Source organism: Amaranthus tricolor, chromosome 17 (assembly GCF_026212465.1).
Source record: "Amaranthus tricolor cultivar Red isolate AtriRed21 chromosome 17, ASM2621246v1, whole genome shotgun sequence".
Taxonomy (NCBI): domain Eukaryota; kingdom Viridiplantae; phylum Streptophyta; class Magnoliopsida; order Caryophyllales; family Amaranthaceae; genus Amaranthus; species Amaranthus tricolor.
The window spans coordinates 20,360,763-20,386,216 of NC_080063.1; the positions used below are offsets into that span (position 1 = coordinate 20,360,763).

The 25,454-nt window shown below is 31.2% G+C and overlaps 1 protein-coding gene across 2 annotated transcripts; it reads left to right on the plus strand.

Annotated features, from left to right (window-relative positions):
- Window positions 1-2,186: 2,186 nt before the first annotated feature.
- LOC130804667 (zinc finger protein WIP2-like) lies at window positions 2,187-8,419 on the plus strand. 2 transcript variants are annotated; one of them, XM_057669194.1, is made up of 3 exons: window positions 2,187-3,104; window positions 3,239-3,498; window positions 7,701-8,419. In XM_057669194.1, the coding sequence occupies exons 1-3, from the start codon at window positions 2,711-2,713 to the stop codon at window positions 8,151-8,153; spliced, it is 1,107 nt and encodes a 368-aa protein (XP_057525177.1). In that variant the 5' UTR covers window positions 2,187-2,710; the 3' UTR covers window positions 8,154-8,419. The 2 variants fall into 2 exon arrangements, with proteins under 2 accessions (XP_057525177.1, XP_057525178.1); XM_057669195.1 differs by having other exon boundaries at window positions 2,206-3,104; window positions 3,245-3,498.
- The last annotated feature ends 17,035 nt before the right edge of the window (window positions 8,420-25,454 follow it).

The window sequence follows — 25,454 nt, forward strand, 5'->3', positions numbered from 1 at the left end:
CCACTAGTGGAAAAAAAAATACATGTACTGTGATTTTAACTCTAAGCATTTTTGCTAGCAGCAGATAGGCCATCAATAAATATTGCAGTTTAAAATCACGGCATATAAACCACTTATATGCTGCAGTTCTAGGAAAGATGAAACTAAAGTTTAGGGAAGATGTGAAGTGAGACTTGATGGAGTATTAAATGCGAGAAAGTAGGAGGAAAATTTTTAAAAAATGATAATTTGTCATATTTTAATGTAAAAAAATAGTCTCACCTTCAATCTTTAAGTAAATTAGAAAATCAAATGAATCTAGTTCCATTACATTAATTGTCCCTCTTTATTACTATATATACCATTATTACTTAAAAAGACAAAATTTTTCCCCTTCCAAGACAACCTCTAATCTTGCTTCTAATTAAATGAAGCTTTTCCAACGGAATAGAGGGAGTAAATGACATAAATATAGCACAAAGTATACTAGAACTACAAGCTTGTATGGAAAGTACTTAGCTAGGCCCTTGGGCTCAGGGTGCATTTTACCAAATTAAGAGGGAGTTCATTTTATTGGGTGTGTGATGATGTTAACTAGGGAGTAAGACTTGGAACTTGAGAGTAAGTGTTGAGGAGCAAAAAAGTGCCAAAAAGGGCGGAGGGATATGACGTAAAAAAAATACTCCTATTTTCTATGTTTCTTTGAGTATATATCATATAACTCAAATACATACGTGAGAGTGCAAAAATATAAAAAAAAATTAGTATAGCTCAATGGTAGAAGTAACTTATTTATAACATAACGTTAAGGAGATTGAGTCCTAATTCAAACTATAAGATTTAACAAAGTCATAAATTTATATTATAATGTCATTATTTTATATTTTTTATAATTTTACATTCATTCTTTTTAATGTACGTGTTATATTTTTGCTATCATAATTTTTAATAGTTTTATTTTTGTATACTTCATAGACGGATAATGGAGTTAAAAACACATGGTTTCAAAAGAGATAATTATAGGAAAACTTCAACGCTATTTGTTGAATAAAACTTTTACTATGATCCAAGTTCATTTATGATTTTAAATTTTTATAATTAAACTAGTTTTTATATGATAAATAATAGGGGTGAATAAAGATTTTGGAGACCCTATTTATTTTTACGATGTCTTTTAAAATGGTACTCTTTTATTATATCAAAAACTAAAATTTTTTCCACTTCAAAAAAAATTCAAGACAAAATATACTGTAACATTATATTATTTTAAATATAAAAAAATTTACAAACAAATTACTTAACCAGTGTTGTTCAGAACTAGGCCTGAAAAACCATTTAATATTTGAAAAACCATTTAATATTTGAGCTCTCTTATTTCTAGGGGTTGTAGACGATCGGCTACCCTGAATATCGTAATAATTGACACTGGTAAATAATTTCTTTTATATCGACTATAGTCCTCTAATTTAAAATCCTAACTTCGCCGAACTAGGAAGTAGGGACTTGGAACTTGGGAGTGAGTGTTGGGAGCAAAAAACGTGCGAACAAGGGCAGAGGAATATGTCGTAATTTATATGTTTCTTTGAGTACACCAAATAACTCAAATACATGTATACGTAAGAATATTATAAGTGATATGGTGTAAACTCAAAAGAGCGAAGGTAGTAGTAGATTCGGGAATTAAGGGGAGGGCAAAAATAAAGGAGTTGGTCACTTACGACTTGAGTGTTGAGTGTTGAGTGTTGAGTATTGTCCTTTGACAACAACTGTTTAATTAAATTTGATGGAGGTTGGACTCAATGTACTTGCATTGCTGAATGCTTACTATAGTCTATAGGTACTAGGATTAAGTGTAACCTGCATTGCAAATTGCAAAGCATGAAACTGTGAGTGATCGACTATTTCACTATTGCAGATTCTGGGCCTGCCCGGGGGTTTAATTATAAAAATATATACCTAGCTCCTACATACTATACAAATACTAACGTTTCTATATAATTATAATAATAATAATAATAATAATAATAATAAGGTACAGTAATAAGCAAGTAAAATTAAATCTGTTTCTCTTTCTCTTTCTCTGTCGCTCTCTCCAGTGGGCAGTGGTACTGTTCATCAGGCTGACCCTGTGTTTGTTTTTTGCTTTCTTTTTTTGTTTGGTTTTTATTATGAGCACCTCACCTCTTTTGCAGGAGCCAGGAGCTGAGGAGAGGCAGGAGGGTAAAACTTTGCATTTCTTTTACATTCCAGATTTACTCCCTCCCACTTTTAATTTCCCTTCATTCTGTCGCTCTCATGTGCAGAAACTGTCTACTTCTCACACACACACTCACTCTCACTCTATCTATCTATCTATCTATCTTAGCTTCTCGCACTATGTACCGGCCTTTTCTTTTTCTCTTTTCTTTTCTCTTTTTTTATAATTATTTTTGGAACAAAAAATAAAGAAACAACTTAATTTAGTTGTAATAAGGACTAGATCTAGTATCTAGTAGAAGTACTAGCTAAGTATATTATATAAATAAAGCAGTAAGGTATTCGGTAGTGCTAAGTAACCATGAAATAAAGCAATTCAATAGAGGGACTAGTGAGTCTGTGAGTGAGCAGGCCATCATCATTCACTACCACAGCTAGCGTTACTCACACCAATTAAGTTCCAAATTACATAGATACAACGACTACTCTTACTTAGGATTATATTATTTGTTAGTACAGTTTTTAAACAGCTAAAATGAGTGATCCTGCTTACTGCAACACCAATATCTTCACAAAATGGTTCAACTTCATCCCTCTGCATCATCCAACCACTCATACTAATACTACTCCCGTTCCGCCTCCTGCTCATCCTGCTCCTGCTCCTGCTCCTGCTCCTGCTCCGCCTTCTAATGATATTAATAGTCATGGCGGCGGCTTTGACTTGAATGTTAATTCGTCTTGGAGTACTAGTAATGACGTCCATAGCAAATTTCATCCATTTTCATTCCCTGATTCTCCAGCTTTAGTAAAGGAAAAGGAAGCCCTACCACTCCTAAACACACTAATTAGAGAAAGGAAAGAGCATCACCAAGATGAAGAAGAAGATGATGAAGAAGAAGATGAAACAATGATGATGATGATCACCAGCGGTAAGAAAATCGAAAGCCCTAATTATTTAATCTAATTTAATTTGTGAATCACCAGTCACCAGTATTAGTAACAATGATGTGACAATGGATCTTCACATAATTAGGGCTTCCTACTCATGACACTCATGATGCAGATGCAGATGCAGATGCAGATCCAGATCCAAAACGAAATCATGCAGTGGTCAACCCTAATTCAGACACGGAGCAAGAACACCATGGTGATCGGATGAGGAGGCGGCAGCAGCAGCAGGAGCGGGAGGTTCCAATCCAAGGCAGCAGCAGCAGCAGCAGCCTGCAATATTGGATTCCTACTCCTGCTCAAATACTTATTGGTCCAACCCAGTTTTCTTGTCCTCTTTGTTCCAAGACCTTCAACCGCTATAATAATCTTCAGGTATCATATTTATTTAATTATTGTCCCGCCCATCCATTCCCTCCTTCTTCTTTAATTTTATTTCTAAATTCAATTTTATTCCTTCTTTTTTGATTGTCAGCCCTAGCAAAGTCAATACTAGCTATATTTATCATTAACAATAATTTCTTATAATAAAAAAGAGTACCGTACTATTTAGGGTTTTAGATCCCCCGGCTTGGCTTGGCTTAGCTTAGCTTGGCGCCTCAAAATTGAATGCTTTAATCTCTCTTTCATATATTTAATTTAATTGAATTCAATCCAATCCAATCCAATCCAATCCAATCATGATCTAATTATTTACATACAAAGCGTTTCAAATTAAAGGGGATTTCACTGTTATTCAATTATCCGGCCCGGCCCGTTGACGTCAGTTGTGTTCATTTATCATGGGTCTCGGATGCATTGTACGTTTTGCCTTAATTATTCTCCTTGTTCCGAGACAGTAGCAGTGGAGTACTGTGTGTGTTCTCTCATAATGTTAATTGAATTGAAATAATGAGGAGCTACTTTAGGTTCTCTCCATTTATTTTTGGCCTAATTAATGATAATAATATGGACTTACAAATGTGCAAAGGACAGACAAGTAGTCATAATTGATTTACATGTATTCTACTGTGTCTGTGCTTGATAAATCCTTTTTAACACTTATCAATTAGTACAAAACCAAGTCCATATAGCTTATAATTGTTGCAAATTAGTCCTATCCCTTTTTGTTACTGTAAACAATAATATTTAATTTAATCCAAACCTTCCTTATCAAAATAAATCTATATCTTATTCTCTGTTATTATATAAAAAAAGTGAAGTACTATTATTATATTCTTCTCAATGCATACTTTTAAAATATATATCTAATAAAAAAAAATTTTCAAAAAAGTACCTAATAAAAAAATTTTTTCCAAAAAATACCTAATAAAAAATTTTCTTTTCAAAAGAGTAACGGCTGGGGTTAAGTTTTCCATTATCTTTTTTGCCCATCTTTAAAAAGTACCTAATAAAATTTTTCTTTTCAAAAGAATACCAAGAACACAACATAAATATCCAATACAAACACAACATCATATATACAAATGGTCTTTGGATTTTTCCCACATATTATCTCCTTCATGTACAATATACAAGTGGTACTATCCATCAATTTCAGGGGATTCTAAAAAGAAAGGATATCTTTATCATCTTTAATTTCACTTCTCCCATCAAATAAAATGTACCCCTTTTTTTTATACCAAATCTTTCCCACATCATCCAAATCACAATCATTTGTTAATCAAATGTGCAATTTCAAAGTAACAAACTTCCTCTTTTAATGTCTTAATCCTAAAACTCTTCCAATCATACATAGTATTATTACATTTTGTCAGAAAAAAACCCCCAAAGTAAATCTTAATCTTAATAGGTTTTATGAGGTCACACAACCTAAAACAAAGTAATTGAAAAAATAAATCAAAATCCAATCACAAATCCAACAAGAAGAATTAAAGCAAAAGTGTAAAATTCAACAAGAAGAATTAAAGCAAAAGTGTAAAATTTTCAAAAAAAAAATTAGGGCAAAGTTACTTACTTGAAGATTTTCGCAGAGGGAAGTGAGTGAAGATAAATAAGGAAATAGTAAAGGAAGAAGAACTTTAAAATTGCAAACAAATGGTTGCTTGGGCGAAGAAGATGGGGCGTCTGTAATGGGGGTCTTCGAAATAGTGAGTGAGGAAGTAGATGGGAAATTATAGGAGAGAGAAAATATTTTAAATAAGGAAATGGAATTGGGTCAGTTTTTTCAAAGGAAAAAAGCAAATGATAACGGAAAACATAACCCTAGCCGTTACTTGGTACCCTTTTGAAAAGAAAATTTTTTGTTAGGTATTTTTTGGAATCTTTTTTATTAGATACTTTTTAAAAGAAAAATTATTAGGTACTTTTTGACTCTTTTTTCATTTTTAAATTAAAAAATTAAAAAGATTTACCATCCAAATAATGCATTGGACTCATAGGCGGAGGGTACTGAAGTACTCATTACTAACCCACATATAAGTTATCTCAAATCAAAGTATTATTTCCTACAATGCTACAAGGTTATTAAGATTGGAATCCTACTAGATGATTTAGATAGTGAACCTCCTTTGAACTTGTTATTGAGTTATATCTTCTCTTTCTTATTCGGGTTGCTCATAGAGACGAATTTAGAACAAAATCAAATAATGTAGATAATATTAAATAAAATGTGCTTAAAGAGGTTTAAACTCATATCAATGCATTCACATTGTAAATCTTTAACCAACTTAACAACATGTATATTTGTATTTTTAATTATATGATTTTATATAAGTAGAATGCTGTCAATTAAGATCATTAAATAACCTTGGATTTGCCCCTGGTTCTCATACCTATTTCTAAATTCCAACATAAGGAGGTATGGCGAAGGTCGGTCGTGGCCCTCCCTCAAATTTTTAAATAACTTTTTGTTTTTTTTTTTATAAGGGTAGTAAACAATAACTATTTCATTTAGTATTTTGGAACATGTTTTATTCATATTCTCCTTTAAAAAGTCATAATTGTAATTCACTCATTAATTAGTATGAGCATAAGTATAATTTACTCATTATACTTTTAATATTCTTAATATTCTCTTTTAAAAAGTCATAATTGTAATTCACTCATTAATTGTAATGCTCGGATATGTAAGTATGTGCAGGTACATATGAATAAAATGCAATGATAGATATAAACTAATGATAACAATGTGATTGTGATAAATTTTTAAAGTGAAAATATTTAAAATTCACAATTATTTAAATGGTACAGATTTATATGAGAAACAAATTAATTTTAATTTTCTTTAAAAAACTTTTCAATAAATAGGAAATTAAATTAGGTAAATATATTCATTACAATAAAAATATTTAACTATCTTATCTTATATAAATACATGCTATAGCAGTTAATATCTTTTTATTATGTTTTGCTCCATTTAAAATAAATATAGTTAATTAGATTTTTGATTTTTTTTTTTAAAAAAAATTGAATTTGTAGAAGTTAACATTATTGTATAAAAATAATTGGCCAAATAATTAAAATTTAGCAAATCTCAACAATCCAAAAGGTTGAACTCTTAAGAGAGTACCATTTGTTATTTTTCAATCTTTTTAATAAATAGTATTATTTTTATTACGTTTAACTAAAAGTTTATGAAATTTTAACAAATTATTTTACTATATTCTCATCCTTTTCCATCTTTCTTTTTCTTTTTCAAAATACCTTTTTTGAAATAGAGGAAGAATGTAGTTCTATATACGATATTCCTTGTCGTCTTATAAAATAAAAAGATAGATTTTATGGGAAAGTTTGTTAAATATATGAATGACATAAAAAAATAAGTAAAATGTGTAAATGAGAATTAATGAAAGAATTTATCTGTTTATGTACTATTAAATTAGGCTGGACTTATTGTGAATGCCAGCATATTGACGGGGGAACACAAGTGCACACACTTCATAAGCCAAGAAGATATATACCATCCCAAAACCATATGGCAATGGGAAGAAGGTCTCTAATAGCTTATAAAGCGTGCACACAATTTTCAATTTATCCATGTGGGATAACTCATCCCAACATGTACCTCATATATGTTACTTAATTACTTGGATTCTTATAATATTAGCAAAATTAGTAAAATGAATAATAATCATTAAACTTATATACAAAACGTCAGTATAGCACAAAGTAAATGCATATTCGGATCACGTGAAAAGCAATTAATTAAAGTAGTGAAAATAGAAAATAAGTGTACATACAAACTTAAAAGGTGTATATATTTGGGTGATAATTTTATAAATAATTGGACAATTAGTACATGTATGTCTGAAAGATGTATATATTTGAATTGCATTTATGTAAACAAAACAAATTTTTTCTTTTACTAAAGTATATACACCCATTGATATAGTAATGTACACCTTTTACCACAACATGTATACTTAGTTTGGTTTTAAGTTTTCACCATTTAGTTGTTTTCGCATGATCTTGCCCCTGTATATAAATGTCTAATAAGAAAATGAAATAGATAGATCTTAAAATTTTGGATAAGGTGGTAAGCTTCTCCTTCACCATGGTTCATATAAAATTACTCTCACTATCGATTTCACAAGCAATAAAATTGAAATTGTAATTATATGAAGTATAATTGACAGATGCATATGTGGGGGCATGGGTCACAATATAGAAGAGGACCAGAATCACTGAAGGGCAGCCAACCAACACCAATGCTAAGGTTACCATGCTATTGTTGCGCGGCGGATTGCAAGCACAACATAGAGCACCCAAGAGCAAGACCTCTAAAGGACTTCAGAACCCTTCAAACTCACTATAAAAGAAAGCATGGCGTGAAACCTTTCATGTGCAGAAAATGTAGCAAGTCCTTTGCTGTGAAAGGCGACTGGAGAACACACGAAAAGAATTGTGGGAGGGTTTGGTATTGCGTATGTGGCTCCGATTTTAAGCATAAGAGGTCTTTAAAAGACCACATTAAAGCCTTTGGTCATGGTCATGTCGCCTTTGGAGCTCATTTTACTGGCCATGCCGGCCTGCAGGATGATTGCAGCTTAGATGAACCTCAAGCTTCTGATGGGGATTCTAACTTATGATCATATATTATTAATTAAGTATATACTTCTTTTCTTTTCTTTTCTTTTTTTTTTTTTTGTTTATGTGCGTGCGTGTGATCTGTTTGTCATCTTCTTTAATCTTAATTAACAGTACATGATTTTCTGTATAGCTAGCTAGGTACGTCGTTGCATTAGTTGTGGTTCCAAATTTGTACTTGCGTTGCTAATAAATGCAATGATCATATAAACTATCAATTATCCATTATCCATTATTCGTAGCTTGGAATTGGTCATATATACTTCCTCCGTTCCATAATATTCGCTATATTTTCTATTTTTGGCAATTTCATATTACTTGCTATATTTTCGTTTTTAGTAATAAAACAATCATTTAAAGTTCTACATACCCCTATTTTTTATCCTACTCTATACTCTATACTCTATAATAAAATACTACACTATACTCTATAAAGTAACCTAACAATCTATTTTTCCCTTTTCTTTTTCAATTAACAATAATAAAAATACTATACTCTACAAAGTAAACAATCAGCTACAGTGTAGGTCAATCACTTTTCTTAATTCCCGTGCCCATGCAAATGTAGCGACTAAAATGGAACGGAGGAAGTATAATATATGAGTCTCTCCTTCAATTTGCACTTGAATTATATATATATATATATATATATATATATATATATATATATATATATATATATATATATATATATATATATATATATATATATATATATATATATACATGTATATAAATATAAATATATATATATATATATATATATATATATATATATATATATATATATATATATGTATGTATACGTATATATACATATATATATATATATATATATATATATATATATATATATGTATATATACATATATATATATATATATATATATATATATATATATATATATATATATATATACATATATATATATATATATATATATATATATATATATATATATATATATATACATATATATATATATATATATATACATATATATATATATATATATATATATATATATATATATATATATATATATATATATATATATTATATATATATATATATTAAAAAAATAGTTACGATTTTTAAAATAAAGAGGTTCAAATCAAAATGATTTTTTTATACTAAAATGAGTGAGCACACGAAAGTGAATCTCTTAGTTGGGCCTCGCAAGAAAATGAATCTAGATAAATAAATAAATAAATAAGTAAATAAATAAAATAAAAAGGGATGGATTAGGGTTTATGTGAGATACCCTTACTCCCTCGTTCAAAACCCATGGCTCCCAATCCCTTTCTTCCCTCTTCTCTCCTTCTCCCTTACTACCTGCGTACCACTATCAACACCACCAGACCACGCCTCCCCGTAACCGGCAACAACAACCTAGCATCCACCCTCCAACTTTCCTCCATCATTTTCGTGCTCCACAGCAACCACCTATAGCCTCACCCTTTTCTAGTTTTCCCATTGTGAGCCATCTCTTCTCCTTTTTCTAATTAATTTCTAGTTTTATTTGGAGTTTTATTAGGTGTATTAAGTTTGATGTTAGTTTTGTGTTAAGTTCATTGAATCTTTTTGTGGGTAAGAGTTTGATGGATGAATTGGACATATTTCTGATTTAGGGTTTGAAGTATGATTAGAAATTATGGGTTATGTGTTGATTATGTGTTAGTTTCTTTGAATCTTACTATGAGTAATAATTAAAGGTGTTATCTTTGAAATTAGAAATGGTGTGGGCTTTCATGTTACATTTTGGTGGTGTATTAGTTTTATTGATTCTTGCTATGAATAATGGTTAAAAGTGTTATCTTTAAACATGAAATGACTAGGATTTGAATTTAGAGATGAAATTACTAATGATGTGTGTTTTGTTTGCTATATTTTGGGTGGTGTGATGATTGATTAAATAACCTTAAAGTTGTTTTGAAACTTAGTCGATTGATTATTATTGTGATAATTAGTAATGGTGATGATTTTAGTTAACTATGAAAGTGATTTTGGTGGTTAAGTTGGGAATAATAGTTGCTAATTGTTGTGGTTTGATTGTTGTGAATTACAAGTATTCTTATTAGGGTGTTATTAAAGTCATAATGCATAATCTTAGAAAGGCCATGAGAATGATATCAACTTATTATAGAAGGTTGTTAAGTGCTTATGGTGATGCTCGATTGTAGTCTCTCTAACTCTGGAGGATGTAGCGAAGGATGTCGCGATCCGACCACTTTAAGAATTGTCATCATGTCATATCAGTGTTATATATAACCTTGTGAGACTTAAGTGTGAATCGTTGTTTTATTTTTAAGATAGTGTGAATCGTCGTTTTATTTTTAAGATAATGTGAATCGTTATAACTCAATGTTAGTTGATGTAAGGAAACAGTTGACATAATCCTTTTATTCTTTGTCGATGGAAAAACTTGTGTTATTGTGGAATTGACGATTATGTTTGGTGTTGAATGAGATGTGTACGTGCTAGAAGTAATTGAAAACTTGTCGTGAATGTATAATAGTAGTTACTTTGGCTTTTAGCTGGTATGACAAAGTAGTTAAGGGAACTTATTAGTTCCATTCCTAACTTGTATAGGTTTTCAATTCATAAGAGGAAAGTAGAACCTTAGTTGGGTGATTTTTGTAACTTTTGGTCATGCAGTGACGCTTGCAGGTACGTACACACAGTAATTAATTATCATATTCATCGTTTCAAAGTATTATCAATATTTCATGATTATATGCATCGTATTAGAATTATAGAGCGCCAGAAAGTAAACTATACTAACGATAGTCATAATAGTGATATAGGCAAGTAGAATGAAAGCATTAAGAGACTATGAGAATAGATTTCTAAATAGTAGAGAACGCATCATGGTTATGTGTGGTAACGAAGTGATTTCCTACTTACTAAGCCTTGATTATGATTAGTTGGTGTGACTCAACTGGATTATGTCTGGTTGATTTAGTAGTCCCCTAGGTGAGATCCGACGGGATCACCGTAAGGGAGGTATGAGCATACTTTTGTCATTAGGCACCGGATGGCCGATACCACCCTTTGACCGATGTGTTACCATGCGGGCCTTGCAAACCCTAATATGGTGGCCTCTTCACTGGTTTAGTACCCCAGTGTGTTAGTTTTTCTCGAAGGTAGGACCCTAGAAGGTCAGGTGGAGGGGGTATGAGCTCATACTTTGCCATGGGCGCCGGATGGCCGATAACGCCCTTGCCCGTGTCACCATGCCATGAATAGAGAAAAGATCCACTACCTTTGAATATACTTTGAGGGATTAGTATTTTGAAAGAGAAATCATGAGTAAATAAAGGTGTTTGGACAGATGGGTAGATTCGTTATTGCTATGCTATATCGTTGTCTATAGTTTTGTTCAATGACTCTAATTGTTATAAGTTCATTGATTATTAACGTGTATGTGTTTGTTGTTGTTTGTTCATGACTTCCTGTAATGATCCTGCTATGACACATCTGACTATGGTCATTATGTTGAGTAGCAGGAGGATCATAGCTTGGCATAACAGGTATAGGATCTTCTTTTGCTTTGCATTAGGGGAAAGAGTGGAGTACGATCGTAACAATTGTGTACAAGTTGCTTAATGCTTGTAGCTTTTACATTACTTGTAAAGTTTCCTTTTTAGGATTGTATAATTCTTTCGTATGAGTCATGTGACTCGTTGTATGATCCATAGTTCCGCTGCGTAGTTTTTGGATGTATAGTAGTGAGAATATTCCTTTAGTATCCGTTAAACTGATGCGTTAACACTAGAACCATGATCCTTGTTAGAGTTGATGATTTGAGGAGCCGTCGATGATTCATTCCGTCGTGACATATTTTTGAAAGGCATTAAAGGCCTCAGATTAGTTTAGTTATGTTATCCATTTATATATCCTTGTCACATCCTTAGTTTTTAACAGAGATGCTGCCGAAATTTCCACTCACTTATCCTTTTTAGCTAGTCATTGACGTTTATTCAAATTCTTTTTCCCTTTTCTTTTTATGTAACACCCGAATTTCCTCCCATCCTTCACGATTTTTGTTTTCGTTTAAGGGGTGGGTAATTCAGGGGTTTTACAGGTTGTTAAGGAGTTGTTACTGTAATAACTAACTCCTTTCTGTGTTACCCATTATATATATATATATGTAATGCCTCTCATTGTAATACATTCATTGAATGGAATTGTAATACATCAGTTTGTTTTTTTTCTTGCATCCCTTTAATTTGTTTTCTTTAGATTGCTTTTTTGTGTAATCTTTAACATGGTATCAGAGCATACTGGATTCTAACCTAGATTGTTTCAACCCCTTCTTCTCTTGATTCATCATCTACTGCATTCTGATTTTTTTTCTTTCTTTCTTTGCCTTTTGCTTTCTTGAAATCTTTGTATATCATGGTAAATCAAAATACCCAGAATGAAACTTTCAATCTTGATCCAACAATGAATGCAGGATCACCATATTACCTACATCCATCAGATACAGGACAGAAATTGGTCAATATCACATTTTCAGGTACTGGTTTTGTGGATTGGAAGAGAGTGATGGTCATAGCTTTAAGTGGGAAGAATAAACTCGGTTTTGTGGATGGATCTTTGCCAAGACCAACCCAAACTACAGCAGCAAGAGCATGGGACAGGGTTTATAACATAGTAATGGGGTGGATTAGTGCGGTTCTTGAAGATAGTATAGCCAAGAGCATTCTCTCATACAAAACAACAAGGGAGACATGGAATGAACTTAATGAAAGGTATGACCAAAGTTCTAATGCTCAGCTTTATTCTTTGCAAGAAGAGTTAAATAATCTTGTTCAAACCCTAAATATGAAGATTTATGAGTTCTTCACCAAAATCAAAACTCTATGGGATGAATTAAATAGCTTAAGCCCACTTCCCATTTGTTCTTGTGATGCTGCTAACACATGTTCTTGTGAGATAGCAAAGACGTGGCATAAAATGTAGCAAAATAACAGAGTGATTAGTTTCCTCATGAGACTTGACAAAAAGTTTGGGTAAGTACGTTCAAATATGTTAATGATGACTAAACTACCAACTTCTGCTCAAGCCTATAGGATTCTTCTACAAGAAGAAACACATCTTGATATAAGTTCTATAGAAGCAAGTGATTCTATAGCTTGAAGGGCGGATAAAAGAAAATACCAAGAAAAAGTCTCTTACAAGAGTAACTCAGAATAGGGAAAAGCCAAGAAACAAAAATTTTTTTGTGATCACTGTAAGATTAGTGGTCACACAAAAGATAGGTGTTGGAAGATTGTTGGAAACCCTGCAAATTTCAAAGGGAACACCTGGAAAAGAGGGAGTGAAAAGCCTGCTACTGCACACCTTGCACAAGATTTTGCTGTAGAAGGAGGATTAATGACAACCAAGCTCACATCCACTCAATATCAACAGCTACTAGACATGTTGAATAATCAAACAAACCAGAACAATAACACCCATGCCAATACTTCACAACTCACAAGTACATATTGTTTTTCTTCTCTTAAGAAGCATGAATGGATTGTTGACAGTGATGCATCTGACCACATGTGCCATTTGTTGAGTATTTTTTCTAGTTACAAAGCAACAAGCAACAAGGAACATGTCATTACAGTACCTGATGGCAGAAAAATAGGTGTGAAGTTTATAGGAACTGTTAATCTTCATAATGGATTAGTTCTTTATGATGTGTTTTTTATGTCCCTGATTTTATGTTCAATCTGATTGTAGTAAACAAGTTAATTGCAGATAACAAGTGTTCTATTTCTTTCAATAATGATGGGTGTTTTGTATAGGAAGTATTGAAGAAGAAGTCTTGGCTTCTTGGTAAACCAAAAAATGGACTATATGTCTTGAAAGATGAAGGGTTCGGTGTGAATGGACGCATGTCTTCAATGGACAGAATGCAGAAGAATACTTGTGATACAGACACAATAACTGCTGTTGTATTCTCTGATTCTTTAGTAAATAAAGCCAAGTATGACATTTAAGATTGGGGCATTTACCCATGTACAAACAAAATCTTTTGTTTCCTGAAATAAATGGAAAAATTGTTCATGATAATGTTGTTTGTACCATTTGTCCCCAAGCAAGACAAACAAGAAGTGTCTATTCTAATTCTTTTTCAAAAACCTCCACACCTTTGGAGCTCTTACACATTGATATTTGGGGACCTTTTAGGTACCTCACTAGAACTAATTGCTCCATGTTCATCACTATTGTAGATGACTATAGTATGATGACTTGGATTTTCTTGATTAAACATAAATTAGATTTTGCAGAAATTTTCAGACAATTTGTGAGCTACATTGAAAATCAACTTGACCTACAAGTTAAAACAATAAGTACTGATAATGCTAGGGAAGTAAGTGAGGGAAAGGCTATGGAGTTTTATATCCAAAAAGGAATAAAACATGAGACTAGTTGTCCAGAGACACCCCAACAAAATAGGGTAGTAGAAAGAAAGCAAAAACATCTTATGAAGACAGCTAGATAGCTACTTTTTCAATCCAACTTACCCCTAAGTTTTTGGGGAGACTGTGCAAAATGTGCATTGCACATTATAAACAGAATGCCCTTGGCTATTCTAAAAAATAAAACTCCTCATGAAATTTTGTTTGGCAAAAAGCCACATTATACGCACCTAAAGGTGTCTGGATGTTTATGTTTTGTAAGCACTCTCAAAAGAGATAGACACAAGCTTATGCAAAGAGCCCAAAAGGGAGTTTTCATTAGTTATTACCCAGGAAAAAAGGGTTATAAGGTTAACAACCTGGAAACAAAAAGTGTTTCGTATCAATAGATGTTGTTTTCCATGAACATTACTTTCCTTACCAATATAACAAACAAAAGGAAGGTTCTAATATTACAAAACAAATATTCTTACCTGCTAGTACCAATTACAATGAGAGCACTATAGATCCCTTTAATTTGATCAATGAGGCCAATCATACAGAACCTCGCATTGATCAATATGAGGGTCCAAATATATGTGAAACACAGGATCAAAATGTCACGTGCACTGACATAATTGAATCATCTCCTTGAAGATCACAAAGAGAAACCATGAGACCATCATATCTTCAAGATTATCATTATAAAACTACTAACAAACACTGGTGTGGATTAGTCAATTATAAGGCACAAGCAAACTCTATTCAAAAACAACATTATGAACCAAGAAATTATGCTGTAGCTATGCAAAATCCTAGCTGGAAAGAAGCCATGGATAAGGAAATTTATGCTCTTGAAAAGAACAAAACATGGAACTTAGTGGATCTTCCCAAAGGGAAGAAAGCCATTGGGTCTAAATGGGTTTTCAAAATCAAATACAAGGCCAATGGAGAACTTGAAAGATACAAAGCTAGGCTTGTTGCAAAGGGGTACAATAAAAAACATGGGATTGATTATGATGAAACCTTCTCCCCTGTGGTTAAAATGACCACAATTAGATGTCTATTAACTGTGGTAACCAATAGGGGCTGGATATTGAAACAATTAGATGACAACAATGCATTCTTGCATGGTGACCTCAGAGAAGACGTTTATATGACACCTTCTCCTGGATACTATTTATGAATCCATCAACAAAGTTGGAAAATTGTCCAAATCCATATATGGTTTAAAATAAGCTTCAAGGCAATGGTATGCCAAGCTTGCTCAAGAACTTCTAAACCTAGAGTATTATCAATCAAAAAATGATTATTCCCTATTCATCAAAAAACAAGGCAATGACATGACCTTCATAGCCATTTATGTAGATGATACTATCATCACATGAAATAATAATCTTGAAATCAGCAAAGTTAAGAAACATTTGGACAATACCTTTAGCATAAAGGATTTAGGAAGATTGAACTACTTCCTAGGAATTGAGGTATCATACACAAGTGATGGTCTGGTTTTACATCAACACAAGTACACTAAAGAACTTCTTTTAGAGAGTAAGATTAAAAATTTTAAAAGGGTTGTAACTCCTTTACCTCTTCATCTCAAATTGTCTGCACATAATGAAAACCTTCTGTCTGATCCAACACCTTATAGGAGCCTCGTAGGCAAACTGAATTATCTTAAAAACACTAGGCCAGATCTCTCCTACATAATACACACACTAAGTCAGTTCATGCAACACCCAAGAGAGTCCCATTGGGATGTTCTCCAACATACCTTGAATTATGTACATTCTACATGTGGGCAAGGGATAATACTCTCTGCAGACAAGCACATTACCTTACAAGACTTCTCTGATAGTGATTTGGCATCATGTGTTGATAGTAGAAGATCCATTACTGGTTATATTCTTTTGTTAGGCAAATCTCCTATCTCATGGAGGTCCAAGAAGCAAGCAATTGTGTCAAAATCTAGCTCTGAAGCTGAGTATAGAGCTATGGCTGCTGCAGTAGTAGAGGTCACATGGGTAGTAAGACTGTTATCTAAGTTAGGTGTTAATGCCTTACATTGTGATAACCAATCCTCACTTCACATTGCTAGGAATCCTGTATTTCATGACAGAACCAAGTACATAGAGGAGGATTGCCACTTCACTAGGGACAAAGTCTTGGAGGGACTCTTGTAGCTATAATACTTACCTACTAGACACCAGTTAGCTGATATTTTGACTAAGATTCTGCCTTTTGCTCAGTTTAATGAGTTAATAGGCAAACTAGGAATGTCTAAACCCCTTCCTAGTTTGAGGGGGGCTGTTGAAGATAGTGATATAGAAGACCAGGATGATGATGTAGGAGGTTAAGGCTTCAGTCCAAGATCATAGATGGCAGAAGGTGTACATTGTCAGAGAAGCATGATCCCATGCATTCTATCAATCAGAAGAAGCAACTTCCCTTCAAAACTTCCTTCCTATGCAAAAGCTTACTGTCAAGGCTTTGTATAGATTAGTGCTATTCAGCTTCTTATATAGGATATAGGTTGTGTTTATTTTTTTATGTTATAAGGTTGTTAAGGAGTTTATACTGCAGTAACTAACTCCTTTTTGTGTTACCCATTGTATATATATATATATATATATATATATATATATATATATATATATATATATATATATATATATATATATATATATATATATATATATATATATATATATATATATATATATATATATATATATATATATATATATATGCAATACCTCTCATTATAATACATTCATTGAATGGAATTGTAATACATCAGTTTTTTTTTTCTTGCATCCCTTTCATTTGTTTTCTTTAGATTGCTTCTTTGTGCAATCTTTAACAGAAACAATTCAAGACAATACATTAAAGCATCACATCCCAGTATACAGAGTCATATATGTAAAATCACAGAACAATCAAAACATTCAATTTCCCACTTAACTGTACACAGCCCTCATCACTTGTAAAAAAATAACAACCAATTAATCCAAAAAAATAACGATAAGGGAATGAAGGTGGAAACTCATACCCATTAAGGAGAGTGCGACCTAAGAGTCCCTCGGCCATTCAGTATACCTTTCCAAGATTTAATTCTAGCATCCAATTTAAGAGGGAATATCTAGTCATAATACATTTTCAAGTGTATCACTATGATAACTCATAAGCACTTTATACATTATGATTACATTTAGTATAACATTGCTAATGCTTATGCCTTAATTAATTATTATTATTATGCATATCCAATAAGTGGTAAAAGTAACTATATGAGGACTTTGCTAAATTTTGTCAAATGTCCTACATGATACGAACCTAAACAATCTGTAAAAAAACAAAAGTGAACCTCAACCGTGCATAGCATGGATATAATCCTAGTTCTCATGATTTGCCTTGTGTCACTTTGTTGAATTATCTCCTCAAATTAATTAATTGTTAATTTTCTTATTCCTTTATTAAATACCTATGTTTGGCACATGTAACCTTAGCTTGTTGAATTATCCCCTCAAATTATTTTTATATTATTGATTTTTATGATAAAAGTTATTATATTTTGTTATATATATCTTATGACTTTAACTATTTAAAATTAATTTTTTTATAATAAGGCCAACATAATAGATAACATTATCTTGTACCACGATATAAAGGTGATTCCATAACACACAAAACACAATTAGTAATATTCATCTTTATTTATTATTATGTCTTTTCTAATCTGAATCATGTTTTCATGAGTGGAATGCAAGGCTCAACAATTCTTTTCTCAAAATCATAACATCTTTATAAGACATGTATCAACTGATCAACTAAGGGTGTTAAAATACTACCCAATCCCAATGGTAAAGTATTGCCTTATGGAATTTGTCTACCTTAATATGCGTGATCAAAGTCTACCCTTGGAACTACCAAGCTCACAAGGTATCTCAAGTATAAACTATTCTAATCAATGAAAACATTGGGGTTTACAAGATTCACAGGTATCTCATGTATAAACTTTCTATCAATGAGAACCTTGCGGCTTGTAAGACCTATGGGTATGCCAAATATAAACTTTCTATTAAAGAGAACCTTGGGGTTTTCAAGACGACCCACATGTATCTCAAATATAAACTTTCTACAATGAAAACCTAAGGGTTATTAAGACCCATGGGTATCTCAATCAAAAATCCAAACTTCATCAATAAAGGAATCATTCGAATTCCAATTAAACATAATCTAATCTTTCATCAATAAGGAAGTCATTTTGAGTCTTAGTAAAGATAAGACTTTCTTCATCAATAAGGGGATCGTTCTCATCTTCAACTAATAGTTCCAATCTACACATTTACACCACTCTAAGTTCAAGGGTATCATTATCAATTGCTACGTGTATGTACCTGTAACTTCCATAATCCTACTGAAAGCCACAATAATTAGCAAAAGCAAAGTTTTTCATTCCTCTAATGAACAAGAAACCTACATAAGTTTTAAATAAAAATAATAAGCTTACTTAGAGCAACTTACATGTCAAAGAATTCAAATCTTCAACTATTCAAACATGCTCCAAATTATGTCAGCAAACAATCAACCATGGAACCACTTAAAAATTGCCAAACTATTGAAACAGTTATAAAAACGTCTTTATTAAAAATTACTATTTTAATAAGTAAAATGAGTTTGTCATTTTAAAAGTAAAATTTTACTCAGATTTTTAGATATTAGATTTATTATTTTTGGGACAAAATAAATTATACGACGAAAAGTATGGGTGTATAATACACCTCATACTTGATAAATATGTGTAGGAAGCCATATCACTCCTAATTTAGCCACCAAAACCTATGACTCATCTAATATTCATGAGTCATCTCAAGTTGAGTGAAATCTGTATAAAGTTTACAAAGCAATACTCATCTCCTTCTTCTACCATCTCAAGTTTATGGAAAACAAAAACATAGAATCTCATCATTTTAGAAATCCCCAATAACTAGGGTTTGAAGAAATTCAATCTACTCTTCTTGAATAATCTGATTTCTTGAGCAAGTGGAAACTAATTGGGATTGTTTTGGAAATTAGAAAATTCTGGGATTGAAGAAATCAAGTAAAACCTCATCTCCATCCTCTTTTGGTAACAGTGAGTTCATATTCGTCTTCCTCCTTTTATGTGTATGTTGATTTAAAGGTTAATAGAACATTAATTTGACATTTATATGTATAATTGTTAGGTTCTTTTAATAGAAGCTCTTTTTGGTTGTATTAGTGAAGTAGATCTTTGATTTTGGGTGGATTACAAAGTGTTGAGAAGAATTTGCTCAAAGGTAACCCACAAACTATTCTATTTAAGTATTAATTGAATGTTTTAAAGTAATTTAGTAATTGTGGATTCAATTTAGGTCTTTGATTTAAATTTAAGTATCAACTTAAATTTAAGATGAGTATACGAATTCAATTAGTAATTGGGTTGTTTTTAGTGTTGATTAGTATTGGTTGATTGGGTTATTTGGTTTCTAGTATAACATTTAGTATTGGATATTGACAGAAACTGAGCATTCTATTTTGGCCCTTTTCGAGTCAGTTGTGATTGTTTTTGGGTTCTGGTTTCTCATAAGATTTGTAGAGCTCCGAGTCGCAGTTCGCGTGGGCACTTGAATCGCCCCAACATGAGTTCGTATAAGGGAGTTATGTCCAAAATACTAACATGCAGTCATGAAAATCGATAATAAGCTTTCTTTTTTGTCATTTTCGGGGCCATTCTGATTGTTTTTGGGTTTTAATGTCTTCATAAGAATTGTAGAACTCTGAGTCAGGATTGCGTAGCCACTTGAATCACCCCCAAATGAGTTCTGATGAGAGAGTTATGATCAAAATACTAACAAACTGTCATGAAAATCGAGAATAACCAATCATGAGATTAATTGTTCAAATTGGGATTTCAATTGGTATTTCTTTAATGAAGTATTTAAGATTATTTTATGTTTCTTTATTGGGTAATTATGGATAGTATGAGTTTTTTGAGAATTATTGATGGTGATGAAAAAGGAAGCTTGGATTGTTACCTTTTGGCGTTATAAGTTGATGTACACAAGGTGTTTGTTTAAATGCATCAATGAAGTTCTTTGGTTTTCTAAGTTGATTTTTGGTGTTCGAAATTTTGAATTTTGACTTCGTTTGACTTTGCTTTTAGTCCTTGATCAAAATTATGTTTTGTATGTTCACAGCTTTATAAATATGAACTTATAAATATATTGTTCTATGAAAATGAGTTATGGTTATTGATTTCAAAGAAAATCAAGTGATTTATTGATTCATTTTATATTGAAATGTTCAACATTGAAAAATGTCTATTTTTGAGAATTGGCAACGGATATTTATATTTGGATTATTGTGAAATCCTATAGTTTAATAATAGGCAATGATTATTCGGATCGGTCTCGATCCCGTTTCGTTCTTGCAAGAACCGTATTTTATGTGATGACGATCACCCGTGTTCTCAGGATTTAGATCAAGCCTACTTCCAGACAGTCCATATATTCCCACATTTTTAAGTGTTGTTATATCATTGTTTTAATATGAGATTTGAATAAATACGTATGGTATATAAAGTTTTGTTTGTTTCGCAAATGAAATCATATGTTTCATTTGTCGTATTGTTTCGCTATTGACTTGTAAAGTAATAGCTGCATTTTGATTTTCGCTATTAACTTGTAAAGTTATAGCCGTATTTTGATTCACTATGAACCAAAGGTTCTTAGTTGTATTTATATCGATATCAAACGGTCTTTTAAAAGAGTTTGGGTTTTGATAAATTAATCTTTTATAAAGAGTTACCAATTGAGCAAACAAAGAATTTAATTGAAAATGTCTGTTAACGACTTGTATATAAAATATAGTAGTTTGTTGGATTACTCAACAATTCAATTGTTGACAGTCTTTGAAGGGGCCTATCCCTTACGGAAGATAGATCCATTTTCAGGTTAGCTCTGTGGTGGAAAGGATGCCTACATGTATTATGTGTTTCGGACGAGGCAAGGACTTCTTTTGGAAATACATTTTGTAAATTAGATATTTGTATAATTAAATTGTAATGATTTTATAATGTTTTGTAAATAATCACTTAATTATGTAAAAAGTTTTAAATACTCTGATATTGGTTTAATGCGGCTATTGAGCTACAGGTTGGATTCAGCCTAGACTTCTATAAGTCTTCCGCTATGCTTTGTAGACAATATTATTATATTGTTTACGTTGGTTTGGGTTGTTTCACCTATAGTCCCTCATGAATTACAACATCAAATTCAACTTAACAATGAAATGAAATTTTCGATCAATCAAACGCAAAGAGTATCGATCATGTAAATCGTTGCTTAAAATCAACAAGAATCAATCACACTATCATATAATGACATGAACTAATTTCATAATGCTCAATTGATACAATATAAATCATAACACTAGAAATGATAATGAATATATACTAGTAATAACGAGGAGATCTTGTAATATAATTTACTACATCATTCAAAGTTAATCATAATAACACGCTAGGGAGTAAGACAAGTAGCACTTCTAATAATAATTTGCAACAACCATGCATACAACTACTATATATGGCCACTTTTTACTTTAACAACTACAATAATAACTATACTTTACTACAATAATGACAAACCATGTACTAATCCCCATAGGCAAAATCAACAACCATCAACCTAATCAACTACAATTGGCAAGCCTAACAATGATAACCAAATCAACCATAATACCCAACAACAATAAAAAAAAATGATCGAATTCACAACAATGACAATAACAAAAGCTCCCACAATCACCGCAATAAAGTTGAATGGTGTCGCGTAGTGGTATTGAGGCGGAGGGAGGCACGAATGAGAGGCAGAGCCGCAGAGGAGTGAAAATAGTGAGGGGAGGCGTGAAAGAAGAAAATAGGATGAAGGTTTTCTTTCTCCCTTTTTTTTCCTTCGTTTCCCCTAATATTAAAACCCTAGGACACTGAAACAATGACTATCTTAGTATACAAGCCTAATATTTATAAGGAAGTTCTTATATTTTTCACTTAATAAATTGTGTCAACGTTTGTACATATGATCACATCATTGATTTAAACAAATTCAAAGTGGTTAATATAAATAATAAAATCTCTTAAAAGTCATTAATATAAATAAATAATGACTTCAATGACGTCATAAATGACAGGTTGTTACAGACTTAGTCACGCTTATAAGCATGACGAAATAGTGATAAAAAACAATGTCAATAACACATGCCTTATTTAAAAAAAAATGTCATATATTATGTGTACTACTTATGATGCGAAAAGGATTAAAGTCATCACTTGCAAGCCCTAACAATACATTTTTAGTGTTAGATTTATGCAAAGACAAAGTACTGCTCATTAAAATCTTTTTGTTCCTTAAAGAAGTTTTTATTTGCTAGTTTTGGGTGTTCTATTTGCTGTTCAATAAAGAATGGTTCTATTCATATCTTATACAAACTTCAAGTTAACATTTTTATATTTCTTATGGTCCTCACATGTTTCCTGCTAACTTTATAAAAATATATTTTCATTAGTTTTTATCCCTATATTTTTTCCACTAATATTCTTTTTTAATATATTTTTTTAAATGTTTATGATTCTTAATTTTTCTCCATCACATTTATTATTCAATAAACTAATATATTCACTATTTAAAAGATTATATTTTTTCGTAATTACCGTGAACATTTTTTGTGGCATTTTCATTAAGGAACGAAGGTATAAAATAAAATCATTCGGGTAACTATGAAGGTCCAAATCCTTATCAAGTGCTTGTAATTGTAATTGTAATCGTAAATGGTAAATGTAAAAAATAAAAATAAGAGGAGAAACGAAAATCGAATCTGAAAGTTGAAAGGAAGATGAATGGAGTAATTAAGGAGGAATTAGGATGAATTGGTTTTGGTTATTCAACAAAAACAACAGCAATAATAATAATAATAATAATAATAATAATAATTAATAAATAAATAATAATAATAATAATAATAATAATAATAATAATAATAATAATAATTATAATTATTATTATTATTATTATTATTATTATAAATCTAGAGCATACATTATCAGAGACTAGCTTTTTATATTTAAAAAGGTGTGGATGCTCAACTTGTTGCTCGACTCTCATTGGCTTTTTTGTAAAAGTCACTTTCTGATGAAATGAAATACCTTATTATAATAATAAACCTTAGACTTGACACCTGAGAACGAAATCCTCATTCTCTTCTTAAAGGGTTGTGATCTCTATATTGTCTCTGACGTGTATTTTGTTGTGTCCATGTTTAATAGGTATTCCTTCTGCTCTTCTTTATTCCCTTGTTTACGTCTTATAATCCTTTAATTTTTCTTGCTTTTATTTCTAGGTTTATATATATATATATATATATATATATATATATATATATATATATATATATATGATCAATTAAGAAGCATTTTAAAATAAGAAGGATGAGAATGATTCTTGTTTGATTTTGTTTTGAAACTATATATACAAAAAAAAATACTATGTTATAAAGTAAGAACTATCTAAAAATTTATGTCATTATTACTTTTCTGTGTAACATAGTTACTTTTACAGTTATGTGTTTTTGGCTTAATCGTAATCATAGATTTTCTTCTTACCCTTCCTATTTTCAACATCATTCTTATTGGATTCCTCCCATATATATATATATATATATATATATATATATATATATATATATATATATATATATATATATATATATATATATATATATATATATATATATATATATATATATATATATATATATATATATATATATATATATATATATATATATATATATATGCTTTATCAATGATTTGATTTTATTATTATTATAAAAAAGTTTTTACAAGAAGTTGGTAGAAAGTCGAGCAACAAGCTGAGCATCTAACACTGGTTTATCAAATTAGGAATAAGGGTGTTTAAAAATTATGAAATCTAAAGAAGATTATTGTAAATTTGAATCATTAGCAATAAGGGTGTTCAAAAATTATGAATTAGAGAAAAGTTATTGTTAATTTAAATAAAATCAGAAATAAAGGTGTTCACAAATAATATTGCAGAGTCCTAAAACATAGGGATTAATTAATTTTGCATACTAACACTTGATCACAAAATAGTAGAGATAGGAAAAAAGGTAGAGATCCCCAAATGTGACGATTTGATTAAAGAGAAAATGTTTTACCAAATGTGCCCAATGCCCCGTCATGCCACATTTGTAACAAATACTTTTTTTTCGTTCTTGATGGCTATTTTTATTTTGATATCCAACTTATTTTCCCCTTCGAGAATTATTATTGTAATGACCATTTTGGCAATTTTGGGGAAAGTGGCCTCTACCAAATCCTTGAAACTTTCTACCATGTCCATTAAAATTTCCACGACCTTGTCCTCGTCCTCTTCCTCGGAAATTTCCGCGTCCTCTACCACGATTTATTATAATTTCCACGACCTTTATTTTCAACAGCATGTGCTTTAGGCACATGTGTTTTAGTAGAGTGTGTCTCACAGATAGTTCGAGATCCAATAGGTCTCATATTATGATTTTTCCAGACAAGATCATTATGTTGTTCAGCCAGTGAGAGTACTACACTCAGATCTGAATATCTTTTGAAATTTCTTTCCCTATATTGTTGTTGCAGAATAATGTTTGATGGATGAAAAGTAGATAATGTGAGTTCAATCATTTCTGCATCAGTCACCGGGTGCTCACAATATTTCAACATCAATTCGGTATAATGTTGAATTGTACTCACTGAGAGTCTTAAAATCAGAAAATGGCTAGCTTGTGGAAGAAACACCCTTTTGTGGTGATCAAATCTTTCAACAAGA